This window comes from Lissotriton helveticus, chromosome 10 (genome assembly GCF_964261635.1).
Source record: "Lissotriton helveticus chromosome 10, aLisHel1.1, whole genome shotgun sequence".
In the NCBI taxonomy this organism is placed as follows: Eukaryota; Metazoa; Chordata; class Amphibia; order Caudata; family Salamandridae; genus Lissotriton; species Lissotriton helveticus.
The window spans coordinates 1,101,961,875-1,101,988,637 of NC_136071.1; the positions used below are offsets into that span (position 1 = coordinate 1,101,961,875).

The 26,763-nt window shown below is 44.3% G+C and overlaps 1 protein-coding gene across 1 annotated transcript in view; it reads left to right on the plus strand.

Moving 5' to 3' along the window:
• LOC144785624 (acyl-CoA dehydrogenase family member 11-like) overlaps nt 1-24,291 on the plus strand; it is a 164,308-nt gene extending 140,017 nt beyond the window's left edge. Inside the window, exons 6-8 of the mRNA XM_078664432.1 lie at nt 12,332-12,435; nt 19,003-19,138; nt 24,037-24,291. Coding sequence (XP_078520558.1) covers nt 12,332-12,435; nt 19,003-19,138; nt 24,037-24,105 — 309 coding nt within the window. The 3' untranslated portion in view covers nt 24,106-24,291. The remainder of the gene's footprint in view (nt 1-12,331; nt 12,436-19,002; nt 19,139-24,036) is intronic.
• The last annotated feature ends 2,472 nt before the right edge of the window (nt 24,292-26,763 follow it).

A 26,763-nucleotide genomic window follows, 5' to 3' on the forward strand; every position in this document is an offset into this window, starting at 1 on the left:
GGGTAAGAGTGGTCTGCTTAATTCAGACACTCTGTTCATCACCACCCCCTTTTCTGAATCGTTTTTGGCCACTATAGGTGTGGCAGGGTATACTCAGACATGAGTCCCTTGCTCACTGCTCCATCAGGATTCAAGCAAGCCGGGCCGACGAGGCTGAAATGCCAGAAACCGGTCCCCGGTAGCTTGTTTCCTTTCTGGTGAAGAATTGGCTTGGTAGTTTGGTCTGCCCTGTTCCCATGATGCACTGGGCCAGGGACAGACTAATTTGCATATAGCCAGGTTCTGAGCTGGGATGGGGCAGTGAGCTAAATAACGGTGATGGATCAAGCCCTGATCTTTGGACTGGGTAAGAGTGGTCTGCTTAATTCAGACACTCTGTTCATCACCACCCCCTTTTCTGAATCGTTTTTGGCCACTATAGGTGTGGCAGGGTATACTCAGACATGAGTCCCTTGCTCACTGCTCCATCAGGATTCAAGCAAGCCGGGCCGACGAGGCTGAAATGCCAGAAACGGGTCCCCGGTAGCTTGTTTCCTTTCTGATGAAGAATTGGCTTGGTAGTTTGGTCTGCCCTGTTCCCATGATGCACTGGGCCAGGGACAGACTAATTTGCATATAGCCAGGTTCTGAGCTGGGATGGGGCAGTGAGCTAAATAACGGTGATGGATCAAGCCCTGATCTTTGGACTGGGTAAGAGTGGTCTGCTTAATTCAGACACTCTGTTCATCACTACCCCCTTTTCTGAATCATTTTGTTAACTGAGGCAGACTGGCCCCCGCCTTTCGTTTTAGCCACTCTGAAAGGGAGGAGGTGATCTTCCCTAGTTTTTCACACACAGTTCCCAAGGAGCAGGTCCAGAACTTTGCAGAAGAGTGGGCTCTGGTGCTTGCACCGGCGCTGTGCCACACTCAGGTCGGATGTGGTAAACTTTCGCCCAGACATGAGATTCCATTGCAGTCTATGCCACAGCCACAACCCAAATATCCCATGCGGCCAGAAGCAAAGGCTCCCGTTGCGGGAATCCTTGAACAATTAGAATATCAAGGTGTGATTGAGACATGTGTGTCACCCATGAATAATCCACTTTCCACTGTAACCAAACCTGATTGGTCGTACCGCCTAGTTTTGGATTATCAACATTTAAACTCTCATTATCGTACATGTGTGGCACAGAACACCCACAGCACAGTTCTGCTCTTGTGGACAGTCTTGTGCGTAAAAGGTTTAAAACCACACTAGACATACCCAATGGATTTTTTTTTCATATCCTGTCCTCTCTTAGTAGACAATGGACAGCGTTCACTTGTGGCGGCAAACAAAAATAATTTAAAAGGTTAGCCATGGGCTATAAAAACAGCCCTGGCGTTGACCCTGATGCATATTCGTACGTTGATGATATTTATCTCACGGACGACGAATTATGGCTGCATCTCTGTCACGTGGACTGCATCATAGTTATGTTTGCGGACTTTGGATACAAATGTAGCTTTGCAAAATCACACATGGCAGAGTACACAGTGTTGTTCCTGGGCTATAAGCTCAACAATGAAGGTAGAGGTCTTGCACCTCACTTCCCGGAGAAATGCACATGTTTGCGATCTTCTAAAACTCTGAAAAAAGAACAATCCTTGCTGAGATTTCTGAATTTCGGACGTACTTACATTCCCAATTATGCCCAGCGTATCAAGCGGCTATATGCCTTGATACAACCAACATTTACCAAGTCATGCTGGCTGCCTGAACATTCAGCTATTCTGCAATCTTTGCAGTCTGATCTTCTTGAATCTAAGTACTTATTGACTCGTGACAACCACACAAACCTGGTGATAAGAATTGTGCCAGGTGCCGTGGGTTTCACGTACTTAACGTTTAATGAAGGAGACATAGGACCTATTGCTTATAAGTCACACTTTTACACTTCGGCTAAAATGCGGTTTTCGTCTGTCAAAAAGGTTTTGACAGCAGTTCAGATGGCTATTCTAAAAGAGAGAGCGCTGTCACAGGAAAAACGCATGTTGGTTGTTACACCTTATCCTGCACTTGAGGCAGTGACAAAAGCAAGTGTACCAAATTCCAAAGCTTTACATGCTTGCTGGATACAATGGGCGACTTCGCTGACATCTCCGGATGTCACATTTATCTTTGACCCCTCTTTGCAAACACAGGAGTTTTTACAGTATGGATTTGTTCATCTTGCTTAAAACAATCTTATTCAGCGGCCTGAGCAATAGTGGCTGGTACCATTGTGAATGGAGAATTCAAGTCCGATGTCGTGCACATGCAGACACTAGTAGACTTTACTGCCCATTTGGCAGAGCTACGTGCTCTGGTGCTTGCACTGGAGTTTGCAGATCCTCATTCGACTACTTTGATAGTGAGTGACTCTTACTACTGTGTCTAGTATTTCAACAACAATTTATTCTTTTGGACTCAGAATGACTATGGTGGTTCCAAAGGTAGTACAATTAAGCATAAAATGCTACGGGTTCGAGTCGCAGTATTTAAAGAGCGTCTGGCTCTCGTAAGTGTAATTCATACTTTTGGTCACCAGCACATAGGAGCACACGCTGTTGACAACAGTCTAGCAGTAGCAGTAGCAACATACTTAGTAGCAGCAGTTTCAAGGTCCAAAAGTAAGTTTGATGATGACATCTTGCCAGCTATTGCTGCTACAGAGAAGGGTGATAAATGCCTCTGTTCTAATGAAGACAAACTGCTTGCTTTCCTTCACATGAGAACGGTCCGTTTTTCACATCTCTAGACTTACAACGTGACCTCAAGTCTGTACAGAGTGTTCAAGGTTAAATAACAATGTATGCGGTTGATTCAAGTTGATCGGCCCACGCACTAGACATAACACGCACACAGCTGCACATTACTGAAACTCGGGTGTTTTTAATATTGCATTGCCTGCATGAGAGACACACTTGGAGAAAACCTTTCCATCAACAAAGAGCTGTGCTGATATGGGATGTGATTCACTTCAGCTGATTTTGGAGGTATGGGGTTCCCTGTTTTAACCTATAGATCTTCTATTATTAGAATACCTAGCTCCGCGCAAGGGGAGGGTGGTGCACAAGGCGCTATAGACCTGGTTCCACTATCATTATAATATGATTTCTCCTTTTGTATTTTATGGAATTGTAACAATGCTGATTGTATTGATTTTATGCATCTTTTTACTTATGTTAGCAAAGATACTGCATCTTGAAGCATGTAGTTAAAGTAAACATTTTAAACTATATCTTGTCTATGATTACTCACGTTGTGGACTTTCATGAGAATTAAAACGAAAGAGTGTTCTTGATTCCCACTGTTCCTGAGAGGTTCCTAAGTCGCTTGTTCTGGTTTGTCTAATCATTGGTAGCTTCGCTGTAGCACGAAGAACGAATGAGACACTGATGCTAGTTGGATTGGGGTTCTAAGCACTGAGGTGGGATTTTGGTACACCACAATTCACCGAGGTCCTGGTTTCCTGCGCATAGTTCTGTGCATGAGCAGAATCCCCGCAACAGAAGTTGTTTGGCGGGTACGTGGAATGAGCGGCAGTGGTTCAAATATTCTGGTCCTACGTCGTGGAGAGCTTTGTATGTGGCTTATACGGGATCCAGAGACCATTCTGCAAGTTCTTGAAAAAACAATTTTTCAGGTAGGCTTCACGTTATCAGGGGCCTTCATGAGTTCTGTCCAAGCTTCCTCAGTATATGTCGTTTGTAACATTGCCTGCCACTTACATCTGAGGAGAAATTCAGTTGGTTCAAAGTAGAGTTTGTTATCAGCAGCTCAGATCAGTTTTTTATCATCACCCCACTTCTCCAGGTAACCATGCAATGGCAAGATCACAACATCACACATTTGTGTTTCTGTCTTACAAATGAAGTAGATCCATAATTGTAGATATTTCCTGAACTGACTTTTTTGCAAGTGAAATCCCATTGAAAGGTGTGTGAAAGATTTGAAGACTCCATCTGTTAGAACACTGGAATGTTGGGAGCTCCATTGAAAACAATGGAGTGCTCCGGGCTTCTAATGGCTGGTAGGAGCCCAGAGCACCAACATTCCAATGCTGTTGCTGTGAACAAAAGGCCTCAGGGAGCTTGAGGGGATTACGCCTCTGGCTCTGTGATGTCTTTATTTTACAAATTAGAACATTCAGCCCTCTGGGGGCGGAATGTTCGAATAGCCTTAGAGCCCTCGGTAGCGGCCTTACATTAAATGCTTGCTCCCTTGTTAAAGACCCTTGCCTTCAGCTCGGGCCTTTAATGCTGCAGCGGGCCTTTAATGGCCACTAGAGGCCGCTATGGCCTTGGGTGTAGTTATATTTATATATATATATATATATATATACACAATACAGTGGGTGTAGATGTCTTGGGTATTGCCTTTGCTCCTATCCCTGTTCATTAGGTACCCCACGAAGGAATGAGATTTGTAGGGGTTTTCCAGCAAGGGGTTTTCCCATGGGTCTAGAGTGTTCGAAGGTTTCTAGACGAGGACCACAAACTGTTTGAAGACGTGGCCCATATTTTCAGACTTCTGGAAGGATCTTTTTCCACAAGAAGAAGAGAACAACTTGGTGGGGTTGTATGATAGTCAAACGCACTGTGTCTTTACCATGCATGCTTTTACCATGCATGCTTTTACCACACATGCCTTTACCACGCATGTTTGTGGTAAAGACATGATGGGTTAAGGGACATGTGTGCTAAAGATCATACCCCTACCCCCTGCCCTGTAAACGGTCCCTTTTCCCTCTGCCCTGAGCCCAAAAAATTAAACCCATGTCCCCCCAAATAACTACTCTACTCTACTACTACCCCAGGCCCCCCTGCCCTGAGCCCTGAGCCCTAAAAACTGTATGCTACATCCATAAAAAAACCCAACCTGCCCCCCCGTGCTGAGCCCTAAAAACTGTCCCGTACATCCATAAACTACCCGACCCTGCCCCCCCACCCTAAGGTCTAAAACCGACCCTTTTCCCTCTGCCCTGAGCCCTAAAAATTAACCCCAAGCCCCAAAACCTACCCTGATCCTATCCCCCACCCTGAGCCCTAAAAACTGGCCTCCACATCCCTGAAGTGCCCTGACCCAGAGCCGCCGGCACTGAGGCCTAAAACTCGCCCCTGCCCTGTAAACTGTACTTTTTCCTCTGCCCTGCCATTACCCCTAAAAACAGCCTACCACCCTAAAAACTACCCCAACCCCAGCCTTTCACCCTGGGCCCAAAAAACTGTACCCTGCATCTGCTAACTACCCTGACCCCAGCCCTGAGCCCTAAAACTGTTCCCAATCCCGACCCCCTCCTGAGTCCTACAACCTACCTCCACCCAAAAACCACCCCCCCAAGACCCAACCCCACATTCTCTCCTGATTCCCAATCATGCTTCCTCTTCCTTTCTTCCTCTACCGCCCACCCGCTCGGCAACTAGACCGGGAATTAACTTAACCACGCAGATGAGTGGTTAAGGCATTTCCATGGTTAAGGCAAGCATGGTTACACTTGCGTTGGTTGGACACGCGTGGCTGGGCCCACGTTGTTCTGACTGTTTCCCACTTGGTGGTAATGCATATGCCGCTTTGCGCTATTCAGGGCCCCTGGTAACCAATTAGTACTCTCTTGGAAATGACAATGTAGACGTAGAAGTGCACCACAACAATATCCTAAACAAGGATGTGGTTCTTGTCTTTCTTTTCTTTTCTTTAAAAAGCATCACACATATACAGTGAAGACAGCCAACACCCAACCATAAAACATGACCCAATACTCAAATTAGGTTACGATAGACATTGTGAAACATGTAAATATTAAAGCACAAAAGTGCAAAAAATACAATTAATACCGAATGTAGTGCATCAAAGGCAATACAGAACCGGTGCCACCAAAGGGTGAAATGGCAAATTGTTTGACACCTAAACAGGGAACAGATGACACAACTGTATTCATTTCTGTCTTGTGTGTTTCAACTACAGAGATTGATATTTGGATGTGTTTGAGATCCAGCACAACTCTGTCGCCAAATTCAAGTCATAAGAGCAAGACAATGACTTTTAGCTGGTAAGAGCCTCCGAGAAGAGCATCTGCCTAGACGCCTTGTTCCCCGGCGTTCAATCAGTAAGGGGTTTGTAAAGCGCGCTACTCACCCGTGAGGGTCTCAAGGTGCTGGGTGGAGAGTGGTGGGGGCAGCCCAGGATCAGTTGAAGAGCCAAATCTTGCGGTCCTTCCTGAACGTGTTCAGGGTCGGGGAACGTCTGATGTTCACAGGGCGCTCATTCCAGGTTGTGGCTGCGATGCAGGAGAACGCTCTCCCGCCTTTTCTGTGTCTGCGGATGTGGGAGACCTCTGCCAGGGCCAGGTCGGCAGAGCGGAGGTTCCTCTTGGGTACGTGGAAGGATACTCTCTTGTTAAGGTATTTGGGTCCGATGTTGTGGAGGGATTTGTAGGCGTGGGTGAGGAGTTTGAAGGTGACCCTCTTCTCGACGGGCAGCCAGGGGAGGCCTCGTAGGTGATGGGCCATGTGCTCATGGCGCGGTGTCTCAAGGGCGAGTCTGGCTGTGGCATTCTGGATAGGCTGGAGTCTGTGCAGGAGAGTTTTGTTGATTCCAGTGTAGAGGGCATTGCCGTTATCTAGTCTGCTGGTGATGAGTGCATGGGTGACGGTCTTTCTGCAGTCGGAGGGGATCCACTTGAAGGTCTTGCGGAGGATGCGCAGGCAGTTGAAACTAGTGGAGGCGATGGCGTTGATCTGACGGTACATGGAGAGGGAGGCGTTGAGGATAATGCCAAGGTTCCGGGTGTGGTCTGTAGGGGTGGGTGGGATCCCGAGGGCTGAGGGCCACCAGGTGTTGTCCCAGACGGAGGTGCAGGGACTGAGGAGGAGGACCTCCGTCTTCTCAGAGTTTAGCTTCAGGCAGCTGGCCTTCATCCAGGCTGCCACGTTCTTCATGCCTTCCTGGAAACAGAGTCTGGTGTCTTCAGGATTCTTCATGAGTGAGGATGATATGTGTGTCGTCGGCGTAGGATACGATGCTGAGCCCGTGCTGTCTGATGATAGCGGCGAGGGGGGCCATGTAGATGTTGAAAAGCGTGGGGCTGAGTGAGGATCCCTGGGGCACTCTGTAGTTGATTTCCGTGGGTTCGGAGAGGAAGGGCCTGAGTCGGATCCTCTGGGTTCTGCCGGAGAGGAAGGATTGGATCCAGTCGAGGGCAGCTCCTTGAATTCCCATGTTGTGTAGTCTGGCTGTGAAAGTGCAGTGTGAAAAGGTGTTGAAGGCTGCAGAGAGGTCTAGAAGGATGAGGACCGCGGTGTGTCCCCAGTCGAGTAGCATGCAGATGTCATCAGTGGCGGCAAGGAGGGTGTTCTCGGTGCTGTGGTTGCTGCGGAATCCTGACTGGGAGGCGTCCAGCATGGAGTTCTCTTCTATGAAGGTGGTCAGCTGGGTGTTTACAAGTCTTTCTGTGACTTTGGCCGCAAAGGAAAGGAGAGAGATAGACCAGTAGTTTCAGGTCAGTTGGGTCGGCTGAGGGTTTCTTGAGGAGGGGTTTTACTTCCTCTTGTTTCCAGTTTTTCTGGTCAGAGACTGGATCCGAGGGAGGCGTTGATGATGCGCCCTAGTTTTGGGTGCGATGACGGTGGCGGCAATGTGGAAGATGTGCAGTGGGCAGGGGTCAGTAGGGGCTCCAAAGTGTGTTTTCTTCATCGGCACGGTGATGTGTCCGACGGTCCCAGGACGTGATGATCAGCGTATCTGCGGCGGTGGGTAGGGGGGGTGGTGCTCGTCATTGGTTCGTTGAAATTGTCGTAAAGAGCCTTTATCTTCAGATGGAAGTAGGTGTTGAGCTTGTCGCAGAGTTCCTGGGAAGGTGTGATGTCCATGATTTCGCAGGTGGGTTTTGCTAACTGCTGTATGACGTTCAACAGTTCCTTGGCTTTGGTCGCATTGGTCTGGACCTTGTCTCTTATGAAGGTCCGTTTGGTGCTTCTTATGAGTTGGCTGTATTCCTTCAGGCCACTCTTGTGGTTGTTGCGAGCTTCAGGAGTTTTCAGGTTTCGCCAGGTTTTCTCTAGGTGCCTGCAGGAGCGTCTGGCTTCTTGAAGTTCTGTGGTGAACCAGGAGGCTATTGGCCGGCATTGTTTGGCGGGGTGGCACAGGGTGCAAGCTTGTCGGTACAGCAAGCGATTCAGCGGTGGAATTCCTTGGCTCAGGAGTTGGTGTCAGTGGTTGTGCTGGGGGGGGGGGGGGTTTGGAGGAGGGTGGTGTTTAGAAGTTCCTTTGTGACCTTGTTCCTGTTCCTTTGTGGTGGGCGTAGGGCGGGTTTGGGTGTCGTGGTGGTGTTGAAAGTGAAATGAACACAGTGGTGGTCGGTCCAGAGGGGCTGGGTGATGTGGGAGAAGCAGATGTTGGTTCCTCCCGCGGAGATGGGGTCGAGGGTGTGGCCCGCTCTGTGGGTGGGCGTGTTGATGATCTGTTTCAACCCTAGGCTGGCAAGGTTGGCAAGGAGAGCAGTGGAGTTGGGTCGTTGCAGTTGTCGAGGTGGAAGTTCAAGTCGCCGAGTATCATTTAGTCCGTGGAGGTGATGGCTTGGGGTGCGGCGAGCTTGGTGATGGTAGTCGTGTGGTGAGTGCGCAGTCCTGGTGGCCTGTAGATGAGGGTGCCACATAGCGTGGTCCTGGGGCTTGTCTGGAGGTGGAGGTGTTCCGTGTTTGAGTCGGGGTTGCTCATGCTGGATGTGGAGAGGCAGCGTGGGGTATTGTGTGCGATGGCGAGTCCTCCTCCTGGGCGGTGTGGCCGGTCCTTTCTCTGGCTCTTGTAGCCGTCAAGGATGGCAGTGGCTCTGGCAGGACTGGAGGTGGCGTTGGTCCAGGTTTCCGTGAAGAAGGCGACGTCGGGCGAGTGGGTGTCGAGTAGGTCCCAGCTCTCGATGGGGTGTCGGTGCAGGGAGCACACGTTGAGTAGGATGCACGTCAGGGTTTCGGTGGTGCATGCATTGGGCATTCCTTCGGAGGTCGCGGGAGCTCTGTCGATGGTGAACACACCTATGTGTATTTGCTGTAAATAGCATAGCGGAAGTTATCAAAATCGTATTACACTAGGAAAGCGCCTTCTCTCACTAGATATATTTTCTGGTTAGGTATATGTAATCAGTAACAGGGTTTTGGGTGTAAACGCAGTGCTTTACTCTGTTTAGCTGAGTCACCCTGCTTATATCTCTGTGTTTCTCTTCACACGTTTGCCATTACTGCAGTTGAAAAAGTCTGTTGATCATTCCCCGTTATCGTCTATAATATCAGAGTTCGGCACGTACACTCAGTCCACCATTAGATGTCATAGCCATTAGCATCCCCTAAAAAACTCCCTCTGCTGGCGGCCATATGGTTGCTCTGCTTTCGGATGATGTGTTGTCACAGTGCAACCTCTCTCAATGTAGAAAAGACTCTCTCTATGTACCAGAGAAATTCACCAGGTAAGACATACAGATGTGTTTGCTCCCCACGCCAGCTGATCGCTGCTCTCATGCATTGCGCTGCTGTTCTGCCGATATTCTGCATTTGAGTTGAAAACCCCCAATATTTCCTTCTTTGTTATGCCCAGTAGGTGGCTTGCCACTGTGGCTGTGTCTGGCTGCACCAACATCTGGGGAGGTGGCGCTATCCAGTGAAGAGAGTCAGTGCCCTTCAAGCACTCGTACAGCCCAACAGAAGTTTTATGGGCCTGTGTCTCGAGTAGACCTCTGTATTATTGCTCTACCGGTCTCTTAGCCTGTGGCTGAGTCAGCCAGTCGCGGCAGGTAACCACGCTGGGGCGAGGGGGGATGGGGGGTAGGACGATAGATGACAGAATAGGATTGATTTATTTTATTTTTACTATTCTGTCGTCCATTGACTCTCCCCTGCCACCCCGTACCGTCCACCCGTCCCCCACCCCACCACGCTTATCTGCACCGGCCGCCACTGGAGTCAGCAATCAATCTAGAGGCAGGATTCATCCAAAAGCTCATGCCAATTATCTTGGTTACTCAGTGACCGGATACTAAGAGCAGGGAGGGTTGCTAAGAAGTAATTTCTCCTCTCACAGTGATACACATGGAGCCTTTCTAGCTGTCTTCTCGAGCATGATGTAGCTCTCTATGTTCCCCTTACTACTTTGAACAAGGTACATATAAATAAGGAATAAAATGAAAATGCTCTTTTGCTAATACTTTTCTTTCTTTTTCCTCCCTTAACTGCTCACAATTTTTGAGTGCGTTTAAGGGCCTGATTTATATCTTGGCGGTATGGATACTCCATTATAACGACAACAGAGTATGCATACCACCAAGCTGTGGTCCACCAGCCAAATTTAACTACAGACAGACCTTAGGTTTAATCATGGCGTATAGTACCCGGTCTCCAACGTGATTAAACCCCTCCAACCACCCTGCAGAGCAAATGTTGACTGAGCCCTGCACTAATCTGTAAACTGCATTGATATGACAGTGGTTCCTGCCAATACTTTAGAAATGACCACCAACTTGTCATGTCAATGTCATGTCATGTCAAAGGTTCTTATATATCGCCTTATCACCGCAAGGTCTCAAGGCACTTGCTTTGGGAACCTGTCTTGGATTTTCCCTGTGAGGTAACCCGTACTGGTCATCCCCAAGGTGAAGCCAGGCATCCCGCCGCGGGGGCCATAGTGGAGATTAATCAAGCTATTGCCCAGAGTTGCAGAGTGTGAACTCATGGTTCGAGTAGGCACCGAAGCGAGAATTATCGAGTCCGTGGACATTTGGGCTCAGGACCCTGCCGCATCGGCAATTGAACCCTGGTCCCGGGTCTGACCTCTGCTTCACGGTCTGCCTCCTCTAACCAGTGAGCCATACTTCTCCACTTGGCAGTCATTTCTAAATTTGTTGGGCGGAGTAGTCTCGACCTGACAGAGGATAAGCCCTACACCAGGCCAACTGAGATTACTTCGGTCTGCCAAAGTATAAATTGGGCCCTTCCCCTCTGACTTTATCCAGGGTGGGAATATGCCTTGCAAAGGCTTTTGAAAGCCACAAATGTAGAAGTTTGTGGGTGTTCGCCTACTTTTCAAGGTATCTCCTTTATGAAAGGCTTGCCCCCTGTGAGTATTTTTTGCACAGGAAGGGTTACAGTATAATGGTGCAATTGTAAGTGCAAGTATGTGTTATTTAGAGGTCTCGGGTGGACAGATTTCTTTATATTCTATTTTATTCATTCTGAAGTGAAGATGTCAGTAAACCAACATTGAACAAGTCACCCAGTGTCCAATACTTGCTTTTATTCCCTGCACAAGATGTTAACTTGGAAGGATGGATCAATCTGTGGAATTAAACGGAAGGTTATCCAGATAGGTCAAAAGCCACCATTGATAACCAAATATCTGAACACATCTCACGTAAATCCCTTATAAGCATCTCTACAGTTGTCTGTGGAAGAGAAAGGAAGGTCAGAGTAGGTCTGCTTTACTCTACCAATAACCCTTTGCTAACTGACCTCTTTTTAAATCCCTTCATACTTGTCTCACCTTCTCTCACCTCCGTATTCTAGAGAGGGTTTTAAACATGATGGGGCCAGGGACTACTCATCACCAGAATGAGTAGTCCTGGTCCCTGCTCCTTGAACAAAAGTCCTAATCTGAACCGTTCTCCCTTCCTTTTGGTCACCCTTTCCCTTCTCCTGAACGCCCATTGGGTTCCTCTCCTGGAACTTTTTCTTCACGCAAGTGCAGGTGTAGTGATAAAATTGTGAGGGTTGGGCAAATGGTTGTCAAGGTGATTCAAGGATCCATCTGAAATATGCATCAGCTGTGACGATAGCCATCCGGTGCTATGCTGTTAAGGTTTCTGTGCCTCGCCCTGTTGTGGTGCACAGACCAGCATGACAACCACATGAAGCATAGCAGGGTATGTGGTCTTCAAAGCATGTCTCTTGAAGCTGTATTTTAGTGGTATGGGCTGGTTGTCTAACCCCATGGCTAAGGATTGCACACCCCCCAACAGGGCTTTTGGGGGAGTAGGGGGTTTCTCAGTTCGAGCACCTTAGGTGACAATCTACATTTTGGGAATTCCAAATTTGAGTTTAACTTAGGTTAACTTTAACTTAATTATGCAGATGACTTTGAGAATTGGGTTCCAGGACGCCTAGCCAAGAGTGCAAAATGACAAGTCACCAATACCTCGGTTTCATAGCTGCCCTATGTACTCATTTTGTGGAAGATCCACGTACTATAAAAGTTTCGAAAATGGCTCATACCAACATCCAGTGTTTTTTTTGCATCTGAGAATTGATCCAAATGTGTAATGATGTCATTTTGTGTCCAACTGCAGGTACTATACAGTGGCTCACTCCTTGGAAATTCAAATAAGAAGGCACATCGCCTGGGAGAGATGGTGAGGCCTCTTGTAGAACATGGATTAAAGCTAACGAAAAAGTAAGGAGGCTCTACATTTTTGAATGATGTAAAGCTTTCTTGTTTTTATGGATCACAGACCTGTCCCCTCACTGCCACTCTGCGTGACTTTATACACACTAACTTGATCATACTGTGTGAGGAAAAGGCCAAGAAGGTTCAGAACTCATGCTATTTGACTCAGTGCTTAACTCACAACTATTTTCGTACGTAAAGCAGACGTATGTATTCAAAAACAGCTCTTAGTTCATAGAATCTATATTACATGACTTGTACATTGCCAATCAACCCTCTTGAGCTACAGATTTTACCCAGTGTTAATCGTACGCACATGGGTGAGAAAGTGAGCATTCAAGAAGGATGTGAGTGAGGGCAGGAGGCCATGCAAGATGTGGGGTGAAAGCACAAACGCATAGGTTTGTGGATGTAAACAAACATTTCACAAGTGGTATCACTTCCTGGAAACACAGGGCCTGGTTCACAAAGGTAAACTTAAACATTTTTGTAAGTTTACGATTGTTTAAAATTTACAAAGGTATTTTAGTAGTAGTATTTTAGCACAGTCCTATCTTTTTATGTGCAGAAACTCCACTGTCGAAAAGATACTACTCGTAAAATACCTTTGTGAGTAGCAATCAATCATAAACTTACACAAAAGTTTGTTTACCTTTGTGCATAAGGCCCTGTTACTCTTGTTCACTTTAGATGAAAGCCGCAGTAAATAATTTTTCAGTGTAAGAAAGAGATGTGTGCACTTCCTATATTTGATGAAGGTGTAAAAGTGGTTTTTGCATAGGGGCATATCCACAGAGATCAAAAACCAAAACTTACTAATGCACATTTCTGCCATGCACGCTCCAATGGCGTGTGTGCCACGTGTACATATGTTGGAGATGGAATATGCGAGTGAAATCTGCACTTTGTATAGATTCCCATGTCTCTTAGAATTTGGCTCTGTGCCTTTTAAAAAATGTGCAAATCTACTCAAATCCTATACGTACAATGTATACATATGCACATGATTTACTGCTGAAGGCAAAAGCTGCAGTCCAGTCTGGGAGCTTAAGTCAGTCCTGCAAAATATTTTAATATAGACCCATAATGCACCGACACTATCTAGAAGAATTAAAGAGCGATCCCTTCCGCCAATATTTGTTCTAAAGCGACAGTGGCACATCAAGTGATGGAGACAATACTTCATCTTTGGCACAACACATGGACAGTTCAATGCTTGTTCTACCATAAACACAAATCAGTATGTGAATTAACACGAAGGGTGGGGGATTTGCAAAAAACTGTACAGGATGGGTTTTAAAGCATGTTGGGTATTTCAGATTTTATTGATTCACTTTGTACAGAAATAGAATAGGAAGGAAAGGCACAGGGGGAGAGAGTGTTACAGCCACTTACTTTCAGGCTTTTGGGGCAGGCTGGTGCGACAATACCCATGTTGGCGTCCCTCACAATCATAGTGAACAGTGACGTTTGAATCAGTGGGTGTGTCCCCAGTGAGTATGGGGACACACCCACTCATCCCAGTGTTATGTCCTGGGCCCTAGGCAGGGCTTTAAGTCGGGGGGGGGGTCTGAGCCCCCCCAGTTTTTTGGGGGGTGCCTCAAAAGGGGGCTCTAGGGGGCTCTATTTTCGGGCCTCAAAGGTAGGGTGACCAGACGTCCCGGTTTTTGTTTGTTGTAACTAGTGTGGGTAACATGTATTGATAGTGAAATACTGCCAATTTCATTTTTCACTATTGAAAGGCTATCTTGCCCATAGGATAACATGGGGAATGCTGTGTAACATGTTTACCTGCATATCTTCCCATAATGGCAAGATAGACATATGGAATCTGGTATCTCTTAACTCAGAATTTAATAACACCGCCTTCAGTGAAGATGGTTTTTAAATTCTAAGTTTGGAAATAGCACTTGTAGAAAGTGGCTATTTTCCTGTGCAACCTTTCTGTGTGCCTCTGCCTGGTTGTGTATTGAATGTCTGGTTTGTGAGTGACAGGGGCTTATACTTAATAAATATACTTTTTTCCCTATTTTATTATCCTTTGCTAGATGCGACGTCATGATTTTCTTAAGCACACAATGCTAGTTATCTTGATTTAGACCTCGCCCCTACTCGGATAAGCCACACCCCTATCAGAAATGTGCCACGCCCCTTTTAGAGCACCACCAGTTTTTTTTCCCACTTAAATCCCTGGGCCTAGGCCCATATGCTGTCGGAAGGATGACACGGACACTGGCATATGGTACTGGGAACTAGCCACGAGCACGTGCACTCGGGCTCTTTTATTCACAGGGTCACCTGACTGGTGGTGACGCCCGTGTTGGATGGGTGAGGGTGTGTGTGAGCCAGCCTTCGAGGGAGTGGCTTGCAGAAACACTAGACTGTGTCCAGCAGGACACAACAGCCGATTTGTAGAGTTTAGTTCCAAGCATCGTTACTTGTCTTCACTTCATAAATTTTTTGTAAAAAAAAATATTTCTAATGATTTTCAACCGTTTCCAATTAGTATCATTTCCATTGGTTAGAATTACGAGGCTGTACAGCAATTCTGCATTTTAAAAAAGTGTAGCAGTCATGTGATAGAATATCAGTCGTATTAAACCAACGAGTCCTTAAAAGGCAGAAGTTTGCAACCTGTTGTGGGGATCAGTTAGTTATCCCAGCAAAGACAGAAAACTTGACAAACAAGAATAAGAATAACTTGTTAAGCCTGCCCATAACAATGTGATATTTAAGGTGAATCCAAAGCCAGCACCTACTTGCCCTCAAATATGTTTTGCAATATACATGTGGTATCGTAGCCATTGCAGTTTAATGCAGCGCACGCCATCTCCCCATCCACCCCCCTACATGGGACATTCTTAGCAACATTGCCTTCTAGCTCTAGTCATCAATAATCAATCAATATTCAATCCCATAGAAGGAGTGAATCTACCACTTCCCTTCAAAGGTAAGTAATGGGGTGTCTACCCCCAGCATTCTTAATTTACTCACCTTAAGTGGGAAGGGTATGCCCAGACATGGGTCCCTTGCTCACTTTGCCACTGGATTCAAGCTAGCCTTGCTGATGAGGGGTGTTACTCTGAAACCAGTTCCAGGATGTTTGTTTCGGGTCCAGGGAGGATATTGCTTGGCAGTTCTGGCTGAACTGTTCCCATGAGGAGCAGGGTCAAGATTGATTTGCATATGGCTGGGTCCAAACTAGGGTGGCGTAGTGAGCAAAAGAACGATGGATTTAACCCAGATCTCTTAACTGGGAGTGAATGTTTGATTTGTTCTGCATACCATCCATCAATAGTGTGTCTTTTACTTTCATTCAAAGGTCAGTGATGGGGTGTTTGGTCTATCTCAGGTCAGGTCCCTGCGCCACCACCCATCTCGTGGCCTCTCCTTCCATCTACATCAAGGGTGTCCCTCAGGGGACCTCAAGTGCACCACTAAGGTGCATTTGTCAATCACTAACACTAGATCCAGGAAATTGGAGCCCACCCTCTTTGCCTTTGTGGGGGAGGGGGCATGCAAGTCTAACCAATATATCTCTGCTGTAAGCAAGTCTGTTCTGCCTAACGTTCCCTCTAATTCAGCCATACATGCATGCCAGAAATCGGTTCGTGTCAGCTAGCTCCATGTGCATCTGGGGCCCTCGTATCAGTTACGCACTGTGTGGATTCCTTCCACTGTCCATTCCCTTATCTGTCATGCTGTGAAGTATCCGCTCCATACAGTGAGTAAGACTATTAGTGGGATCGCTGGTGCATACTCCGGAGGGTATGGCATATTCTATATCACTCTCTTCCAACACCAGAGTGAAATTGTGAGGTGTTTAGAATGCTTAGCTTCATATGGCTTTACACCCAGAAACAGTGCAGTCAAAACACCCTACCATTGTCTCTTTCCCATTGGGCCAATTTAGCAGTACCAGTCTCGCTGAGCCGCCATGCTATCTGGGCAGCCAAGCAGTATGACTCGTAGTCAGGGCTCATGCCCTCCATCTCTTATCTGGTGTCATAGGGTATGCAGCAACACTCTATACCTGAGTCCGTACCAGACCTATTCACTTAATAGGACATTTACTGTTGGAAACTGGGACTGCAAGATTCAAATCGGGAGATTTGCAAAGTAGGGCAACATTTACAGAAGCATCACCCTTTTAGACAGGGCAATCCTTGTCATCATAGACAACTGCAAGGATCGCCAAAACTCAACACTACCCTTCAGGGCTCGCAATGTTCCTCCCAAGTTCCGTTTCCAGATGTCCTCGTTCTTAAGGTATATTTTTATTTTCACACCCAAGTATTAAAACATCAGGGGTTCCCATTGAATTCCCAGATGGTCCGCCACTGGTTAAGTATGCTACATTCGTGGGAAAACTAGGAACGAGCATGTCTCAGTCCAGATTGTACGGAGACCTGATGCCTACCTAATTCTACGAGAAACTTTGCACTCCAGGGGATGCACTCTCCAGGATTCCAGAGGTGCCTTGTTCAATAATCATTGCGTCAGTCACAGGAGTAATTCCAGCAATGGTTTCAGAGGTCCGATTATAGTGTGGGATTCACTGGTATTCAGTATTTGTCTTCTCTGTAAAGTGGCTGGTTTAACAATTTTGATAAGTACAATGTCTTTACCTGTAAAGTCCCAGAACCCAGGTAACACTGTCAGCCCAACTCTGTGGGCAAATCATCTTTGGCATCATAGAGCACATTTCAATTTCTGATCTCTGTCTGACGAGTTTAAAGGCAATTCCTCATCCTGAATTGGAACTCAATTCCATTTGGAATACAGTAAATGGAACAATTCAGCTTGCTTAAAATATCTAGTCCAAGCAGGTTACAGGACTCGAATCACACACCACAAATCGGTAATTCTCCTCGAAGGACCTTGACAGGTACCACTTCTGAAACTGGACTAGTCATTTGTTTATTTGCAATGCCTTCAACTTGGATTCTTTGTCCTGATATGGGTCAGTTGGGAACCTCTGCTGTTCTCACAATAGAGAGGGTAGCGTCCGTGTGAATGAGGAATGAAACACGACTTCCATTCACTTCACCATACACGTATGGACCACTCTGATCTACCTCTAAGGTTGCACATACTTAATTAAAAATTATTAATTTCATAATAATTGACAATTACTTACTTAACTTTCCACCCTATCCCCTACAAACCCAACAACTCACTACGACACTATAAATTACTATTAGCAATTACATTTAAAAAATCTAACTCACTTGAAATTGCAAACTATATATTTTTTTAAATAACAGTTATACAAACAATAACACATAAAATTAATAAATGCACTAAAGCACATTAAAATTCTCAATCTACAATATTTTTAACAACTAGATTACTGAAAATAATATTAAAACAGAGATTTTCTTACAAGTTTACTTAACTAAAATACATTAAAGTCATAGTGCTGTAACGCCAAAGCATTTTAAGGCACAATACTGCAAGCCTTAATATTTACAAACAAATCTATTGTCTCCTTGTACCTAGCATCTTATCTATAATTTGCTATTTGCTTATTTACACTCAGCCCACCTAAGATGGTGGTTATGCTGTGCCAGTGGCTGAGGGTTGCACCAACGTTAACAATCCGTGCTGCTGAATCTGTACTGCACCAGACTGTCTGCCTGTCTTGCAACGATCCCACATGTTACTGATCTTTTTCTCCATTAGTCCTGCTTTATTGTGAGATCTGTGGTCCCCACCCCACTCCCATCCTTCTCCCTTTAACATTTTTTGTTAGATATTGCGACTCTTAAATATTTTGTCTTTTGAGTATTATGATGTAGATACTTTGCCGTTCAATATATCAACCTGAAATGTATTGTCTGAATGCTCTCTTTGCAGAATATGAATATTCTGGATAATGAGCAATATTGATATTTTACTACGACAGTAGGTTGGCTGTCTTGATTGTTCGTATGTTCCATATTGCATACACCCTATCTAGGTACTTCTTTTAAAAGAATTAGAATTGAATGTCCTTAAACTTGTCCATCTAATTACAATGCATGGGGAGAGGAGTTGGGTTAACGGCTAGGGTGGTCGACCTCAAATCTGGGGAACTGGGTTCGAGTCTCGGCAATGACGCGGAACATCCTGTGATTCTGGGCAAATCAATTTATATCCCCGTGCAAAACAAAAATGAATGTGTGTCCTCATGTAACGTAATTGGTGCTATGTAAAGCGCTCTAATACCCGATTCGGATCAAGTTCACGCTATATAAAACTCTGCAAAAAAAAAATGTACATGTGTTCTGTTTTCCTATACTTTGAGGTGCCCTTTAGATAGATTTTTCTGTTGTGTTACTACTGAGAGCAAATGAACATACCTTCCTGTCTTTACTCCTCATTGATATTACAGCAACACTAATGCCCTAGAATTTCTTCAGGAGTGCTTGACTACCAGGTTTCAGAAAAGGCAATTTCTTTTAGATTAATTTACAACTGGCAAATGTACAATTGCTTAAAACTAACCTGGCACTCACATTTTAAACTATTGATGTGATGAATCTTATATGGATTTCTTTTCTTTACTAAGTGTAATATTTACTGTTATAGAACCATTGCTGTCACAAAAGCAGAAGCCGGTGCATCAGATGTAACAGATAAATTGTTTCTGAAAAGTAAGAATGGGGACAAGATTCTGCATCAGGTGAAGGACTTTATGAAGCAATACGTGTACCCAAGTGAACAGGTAAGAAGTCAGTGGATATGTGGTGCACTGTGGCCTGAGATGACAAAGTACTGATGTTTGTGTTTGCAGAAGCAATGTAAACATATAGCTAACATCAGGGTATATGCACATATTGCCTGATTTTTTACTTATGTTCTCCATCATTCAAAACTTCAAGTTTTCCTCCTCACAGTACTCAACCAGGATGTAGCCAAATGTTGGTGTCTCTCCAAATAAACATGTTTTCCCCTAGGAAATCCTTCATTAGTTTTATGTTTGGCTACAAACAGCACTGAATGTTTTTAGAGAGACAGGGGTAAAAGGTCACTGCTCCCTTTCAGCCATTGGTTGTTGTAAATGTTCCTGACACATTGGCCAGCCCACACCCATCAGTCATTGTTTGATTATAACTGTTGCACGCATGTGCACCACCATACGCCCATGTCATTGGTGCAGCGGTCCTATAAATAGAGAATACAATCTGCCATTGATCTAATATGAGGAAAGGATGCAGGGAAGCTGATTTTAAAGTGACTAAAATGCTAAGAGGTAGAATTAGACAAATCTGTGATTTTAGTGGACAGTAAATCCTGTGATGTTCAATTGTTTGCCAGATCCTTCTTGTAGTAATTTAGAACCTCAGTAAAGAAAACAATTATTTCAGGAACTCACTGAATTTAAAAAGTTGTCTACCAATTTCTAGAAGTGTTTTTAAATTGTAGATCCATCCTCTTTTGGACAGTCTTTCTGCCATAACTTTTTCTCCTCAGGACTGCTGATACCCATTTCAACTCTTTCATTGGCTAAGTTGAAAGAGGTAGGGTTAGCTTACATCTATTCTGCTTCTGTAGTTCCTGATACTTTTATTCTTCATAGAAATTTGTTGGTGGGTGATTCTTTCTGTTTCCTTTGGCGAAGAAGCTCTCACCACTAAACTTTTCAGCGTTAGTGTCCTGGGTCCACCCAGTGTTGCCGCCTGATAAATCCCCACATGTTAGGGTTGTGATGTGGAAGATAAGTCCTGGTTTCTTACTAGTAATCTTCATTATTCCCAAGCATTACTTTCTTCATCAAAGTACTGCATTTCCACCCTTCCATAACATTGGGTACTGCTGTCTCTTGCTTGGTATTTCCAGGCTATGCTGTGCTTGTGGTACAAGTTCATGGCCATGAAAAGGGTTTTCCACATTGCTGTATAACCTCATGTGTTAGGACTATGACTAGAAAGGTGAGATTTGGACTAATAAAGATTAAGTAAAAGGAATATTTTTTGTTCCTTAAGGTAAGTTGCATTACTCCTAGTCTCATATTAGGTTTTGGACTGACCATAGTCATTCTCGAGGACATAAATCTACTCATTTTTACCAACCCTTTCTTTAATCAAAATGCGTAGCTTAATGGTTTTCGACATTAAGTGGCAGTCTATTGATTAAAATCAAATTGCATCTCTAATGATCTGATTTCCTATGGTATTTTATTTATTGTTTAACATCCAAGTGCCCTAACTTGAATGAGCAGAAATTTGTAAATTTTCAAATAAACATTTCGATATAAAGAAAACATTTCTCAATAATACCTGCTACGCACGGTTTTGAGTTTTTTCATCTTGAAAACATGGGCATTGTAACCTCATTTATACTCATATGTCTGTAAACCTACAAGCAAAAAAGAAACCTAAAATGGATATAGTTCATAAATAAGAGAAGACACTCTGCTAGTGTCATCATGATGTAATCCCCATTAATGTTTGTAATCTTGAGGTATTGAATATTTGTTTCTCTATGAAGATTATTGTGAGGATCAGGGAGTAAAACTGAGTTCAGGTGCCTCCAATTTTGTGCTCACACGTGAATACTTTAATACCACCGACTGTTTAAACAGATCAGAAAGGAACGTGTAAATGTTGAATGGAGTCTTACAACTCCTCCTGAATGAGCTTTTACAAAGGAGGTATTCATGGAAAGCTACACCTGGTGAAGGTTTCCAAGCGTAATATTACACCTATTGTGTGACTTCTTCTAAGGTTGTCTATTTCCCCTGTGCGGCATTGTACACATCATACAATTCTTCATGGCAGAAAGGGCAGCTGAAAGTGCAAGAACAAGTTTTCTTTTTTTTTTATTCACAGGAAAAATATTTTTCCTTCTTGAATAAGCCCTTTTCTTATAGCCCCTCCAAATCTAGGAATGTGCCTTTACCCATTGCAGCCTGATCAGGGTGTAACTATGTCCTAGCTGCAGAATATAATTTACCATTTCCAGACTGAAAACAGGCCATATGGAAGTTTGTGAATGCCTTCATGTTTGTAGACATTTTTACACCTCCAAGCAAACCACGCACTGGAACTCTTACTTACACCCTTTGAGTGGTATGTACTGCTGCATATTTCTCCTCAGAAATGGCATAGAAATCTCCATCAGTAAAACCACTTATGCATCCTTTTGTGATTGCTAGAAAGGTGGCAATTAAGGGGTTTTGGACGTAAACGTGTTCATGGCCAAACATGCCTTTGTGCTATTCATGTAGAAGTGGGAAGGCAATGTTGGGTAGTTGGTGAGGATTTCAGGTTATCTCAAGATATACTCAGTGGCAAGTTTATGTCTTTGAAACAAGTACCTTGAAGGATTGCAACATTGTTGTGCTTGGTATCTTTAGGAGGGTGATAGATGTATGCCCAATGGAGAGAAGTACAAAATATTACACTCAGATGGTGTGTTGTTTGAAGTTTCAAAGAGAATAAAACTATGAGTAAGATAATGTTGTATCCAAGATTTCATCATTTTCCAAATATGTGAGTTGCATGAAAGAGCATGAGTGTTAAGTGATGGAAGTATGTCCTTTGGGTGAAGATCAGCTGGTAATATGCTGTGTAAAAACCTTTTAAGGAAATGTCTTCTACAACTATTGCTAGATGGATAAATATGATAATGAACAATAGTGATGTGGATACGTCTGTCTATACAGCTCACCCTATCAGAGATGTGATGGTGAACAAGGTTTTTTTGCCTGAACGACTTGTTGAAGTTAACTGACCGGCCAAATGCTGGGGCGTTTGCGAAGTTTTAATTAACTGAACTAACATATAACTGAATTTCAATAACATTGTGCGAGGCGTCAATGCTCCCCTCTCCCAGTTGCACTGCTAATTGTGCTTCTCTAGCGCCAACTTTATAGTTTCAAACATTTTACTCATATTCTACAATGTTATCCTCATTTTGTCTTATCATCTTTTTTCTTTTACTTTTTTCAATACAATCCACATGCAGGAATGACATGCCATTTCCAAGGTTTCCCAACAAAAACACGAACTAATGCAAATTCATCCAAGGCAGTGTTTATTAAAAACCCAATGCATTTCGGGCTGACAAAGCGGGCAATTTATTCATGAATATCAATTACAGTTGGTCGAAGACAATAAATTATGGGAAGTGTAGTTCCCCTTTATTTTCGGAGCATGTTGTAATGATACCAGGAGGGTAAAACAGAACAGCCGGCTCATTTGGTAATTGCAAAGTGGGAGGTGGTTACGAACCTATAGGCAGTTAAAAGCAGGGTGGTAGCATTGCGTGATGTTACACATTGGTGAGAGGAGGATGGAGTGTTTTTAACGCCTTGGCAGGTACGTGAGGTTGAGAAAGGTGACTTTCGTTCAGAGAGTGGGTAACGCGCTCGTGGGTTGGAGGGACATTGAATTCATGTTTTAGCTGTGTAGGATTCCAGAAGTTTAAAGCGAGGATTGGGGTTAAGAGGTGAAGGGGAGAATGTGGACTGACAAGGGAGCTTGGAGGAAAGCCTTTCCAAACTGAGTGGGAAGAATGAAAGATGTTTGGGAATGACGCGGCTGAAGAGAGTGAGTTATAAACATAGTGTGAGTCCGGAAAGAGGTTTGAAAAAAGAAGGGTACAAATGTAGTTTAAATAGGAATGTGACATGGATATTTCCCAAGAGGTTACGGGTATATACGTTTGTTGGCAAATGAGTGGGTAACTGACAGTGATTAAAGAAAGGGCGGGTGAAGTCAAAACGATGTATGGCCAATGATGTAATGTTAACGGTCGAATTATGAATGGGGGTTTATTATCGGTGTTAGGTACAGTAGTTAAAGTCACATGATGAACAATAATGCATATCTGAGTTTAACAATATGTGGTGAATTGCAACAAAAACCAATTGAAAGTAAAAAGCACAATAATGCAGCTTAAAGTAATTGGTAATTTTTATTGTTATTTTCAGTTACCCCTGAAGAAGGGCTTTGTCAGCCCGAAATGCATTGGGTTTTTAATAAACACTGCCTTGAATGAATTTGCATTAGTTTGTGTTTTTGTTAGAGGCCCGGAGGGCACACCTAAACATGGGAAACCTTGGAAATGCATATCATTCCTGCGCGTGGATTGTATTGAGAAAACTAAAAGAAAATAGATGATAAGACAAAATGAGGATTACGTTGAAGAATATAAGTAAAATGTTTAAAACTATAAAGTTGGAGCTAAAGAAGCACAATTAGCAGTGCAACTGGGAGAGGGGCGCATTGACACCTCGCAAAACGTTTTTGACCATCTAAATGCCACCTAGGGAAGGCATTCACCCAGTATGCACTCACTCACGGAGAAGGAGGAAAAACATGGACAAAGATTGGATAAATAGGCGTGCATCTTACAATCTGTAATTGATATTCAGATAACTGAATTTAGCATTCAGGGGCTTTAAACATGCATAATGATAGCCTCTGGACTTGCCATGATGATTCTTCACAGTTATGATCAGAGAATCTGGATTTTATCAAAGACCCATCACTAACATTATCCTTGTTATCCCAGCAATAAGATTGTGGGGAGTTTTCTTCCATTGGATGATACTGAGGAGAATATATAAAAAATATTTTGTTTGTTTTTAATATGTATTTTTTTTCTCCTTTGCAGATGGCCAGTAAAGAAGAAGTTGAGCATTGTGGAGTTTTGTGTGGTGCCCAAAACCTAGAACCTTTGTAAGACAGGATTTGTAGAAAAGTGAAAAGGTGTTTTTTGGTCCTAGGAGCATTACTTCAAAGACCTGGGGGAATGGAACGCATTTGGATTACATTGCATTCCGTGTTTGACTATCAACATTCTAATTTTTAATTTTTAAGAAGTGTTCTTTACCAGGTGCTTTGAAGTGCCTTTAAGTGGTAGCTGAAGAGTGGCAATAAAGATTGTTATGTTTAATGCTTGTCTCTGTGTCTTTATCAAAATTCAGATTCTCCTTTTGTAGCTTTGGAGAACCGTCATTCCTGCCTATACATTACTGTACTCAGAATGCTTTACAATCAGGTGCTCATCCTGTAAGATGCAGTGCCACAGAAAGTCTGCCCATCGTTGCCGCCATGGAAAAGCATGTTCCCGACCACATCCTAATATGAATGGCGGTGTCTAACAGACACTGCCACCATATGAAACCCTTTTCCGCCCGGTCAACTCATTGACCGGGCGGAAAAGCTGCAGACGGTCTTTCCGTCCGCCGCGGTCCCCCCCACCCGCCATAGTAATATGGCAGGGGGAAATGGGTGGCGGGTGTGTAAGGATGTCGGGCAGATCGCCACCACCCGCATGGCGGTGGTGATCCACCCGACATCCTAATGGGGTCTTTAGTTTTCAAGGCCCTTATCAAGCATTCCTGTGATGAGGCAACTTTTCCGTGCCTGCATCTGTATTTCTCACAGTCCGTGATCACTCAGTGGAAACATACAAGTTTCTATCGACAAGCTTCTATTAAACAAGCATATTGAAAACAGTCTACAGCAGATATAAAATGAAGGATTATTTCAAATTGGTTGAACGATGGTTTACATGTATTTTATGCTTCGACAAACTGTCCTTTAAATCTTTGGTCAAACATATTGTTTATTCAGTCAATTTCTATTATGCATAATTCTTCTATAACAGCATATTGCATTATCATAGCATTGGTTATAGCATTTTTTACAGGTTTTGGCTGCAAGGCGGCAGAGATAGTGGACCAACAGGTACCCGTCAGGTGTTGTACACAACAGCAGACTAACAACAATCCTGCCACTAGTATTGCTATTCATTTGAAAATTGTCCAGCCCCAGTATCTAAATCATCCCAATATGCCAAAGGACCTATCTGTACTTGTTTCCTCATCATGGTGCACTTAGTCTCCCAGGTAATGTAGATGTTGCAATGTTTTCATTACCGTAGGCTGGGTATCTGGGATGTACATGCAGCACTCCAACCCCACAATCATATACACAGTGCCCTTTTCTGCCAGGAGTATGTTTAAATCCATCCTATTCTTGTGATACCAGTACAATAGCTTGCATTTCTATGGACATGTTTGCTACACAGCAGTAGTGTCATTATTCACTGCTTCCAGGACTCTGCCGAGTTTCCTAATCTCCTTGGAGTTTATTATTGGACCCCAAAAACGCATCAAACCCTTTGCTATGTCTCCAGCCACTTGTCCTCACTCTCGATGACCAGACAAGTCAACGCCGTCTCATCCTCCTGCTTCAACGTACTTCGTATGCTCAAAAAAATCTTCCGTTGGATCCCCTCCGAGACAAGAAAGACTGTCACCCACGCACTAGTCACGAGTAGACTGGACTACGGAAACACCCTCTACGCCGGAATTACAGCCAAATTCCAGAAAAAACTCCAACGCATCCAAAACGCATCATCGAGACTCATTTTGGACATCCCTCGCCAAAATAACATTACCGGCCACCTGAAAGACCTCCACTGGCTCCCCGTCAACAAGAGAATAACATTCCGTCACCTCACCCACGCACACAAGGCCCTCTACAAACTAGGGCCCGAATGCCTCAACACTCGACTATCCTTCTACACACCCACCCGCCAACTAAGATCCTCCAATCAAGGCCTCGCCGCAGTTCCGCGTATCCAAAGATCCACCATGGGAGGTAGATCCTTCTCCTACTTGGCGGCCAAGACCTGGAACTCACTCCCCACCCACCTCCGCCTTACACAGAACCACATCTCCTTCAGAAAAGAACTTAAAACCTGGCTATTCGATAAATAATGAACCCCATCCCCAAGCGCCTTGAGACCCTCTGGGTGAGTAGTGCGCTATATAAATTCTTGAACTTGAACTTGAACTTGAACTTGTCCTTGTGTCTCTCTCGGAAATTCAGATGTCTCCACATCCCTTCTACTCTGCATATGATGATGTCACTCTTTGTGTTTGTTTTAAATGTACTTCTTATTCCAGAGGGAGACCTGTGTACCAAAGAGGCCAAGTAACAACTTCAAACCTAATTGAGTGTGAGCCATTAATAGGCAGATCGCCCGCATACATACACAATTCCACTACCAACCCACTGTAATGTCCCTGCTGCAGGGAAATAACATTGGCACTTACCCATTTCATAAGTGCCATTCTGGACCAAACACAATGGCCCTTGCTTAGGGTGTGTGTAAATTGGGCGCAGCAGGTCTCGTGCTGTGATCACGTCCTTCTGTATTTATTTAAATCAAATGTACTCATTATAAATCATGTCCTCAAGAGTTATCTGTGCTTGGCATGGTGTACTTCTAAGATAGTTTGCTGAGAAGTATGTGTAAAACATTGCACCAGAAGGAATATTATAGGGGTATCTATAAAAGTTCTCAAGGTAGAACTTGCTCTCTCTT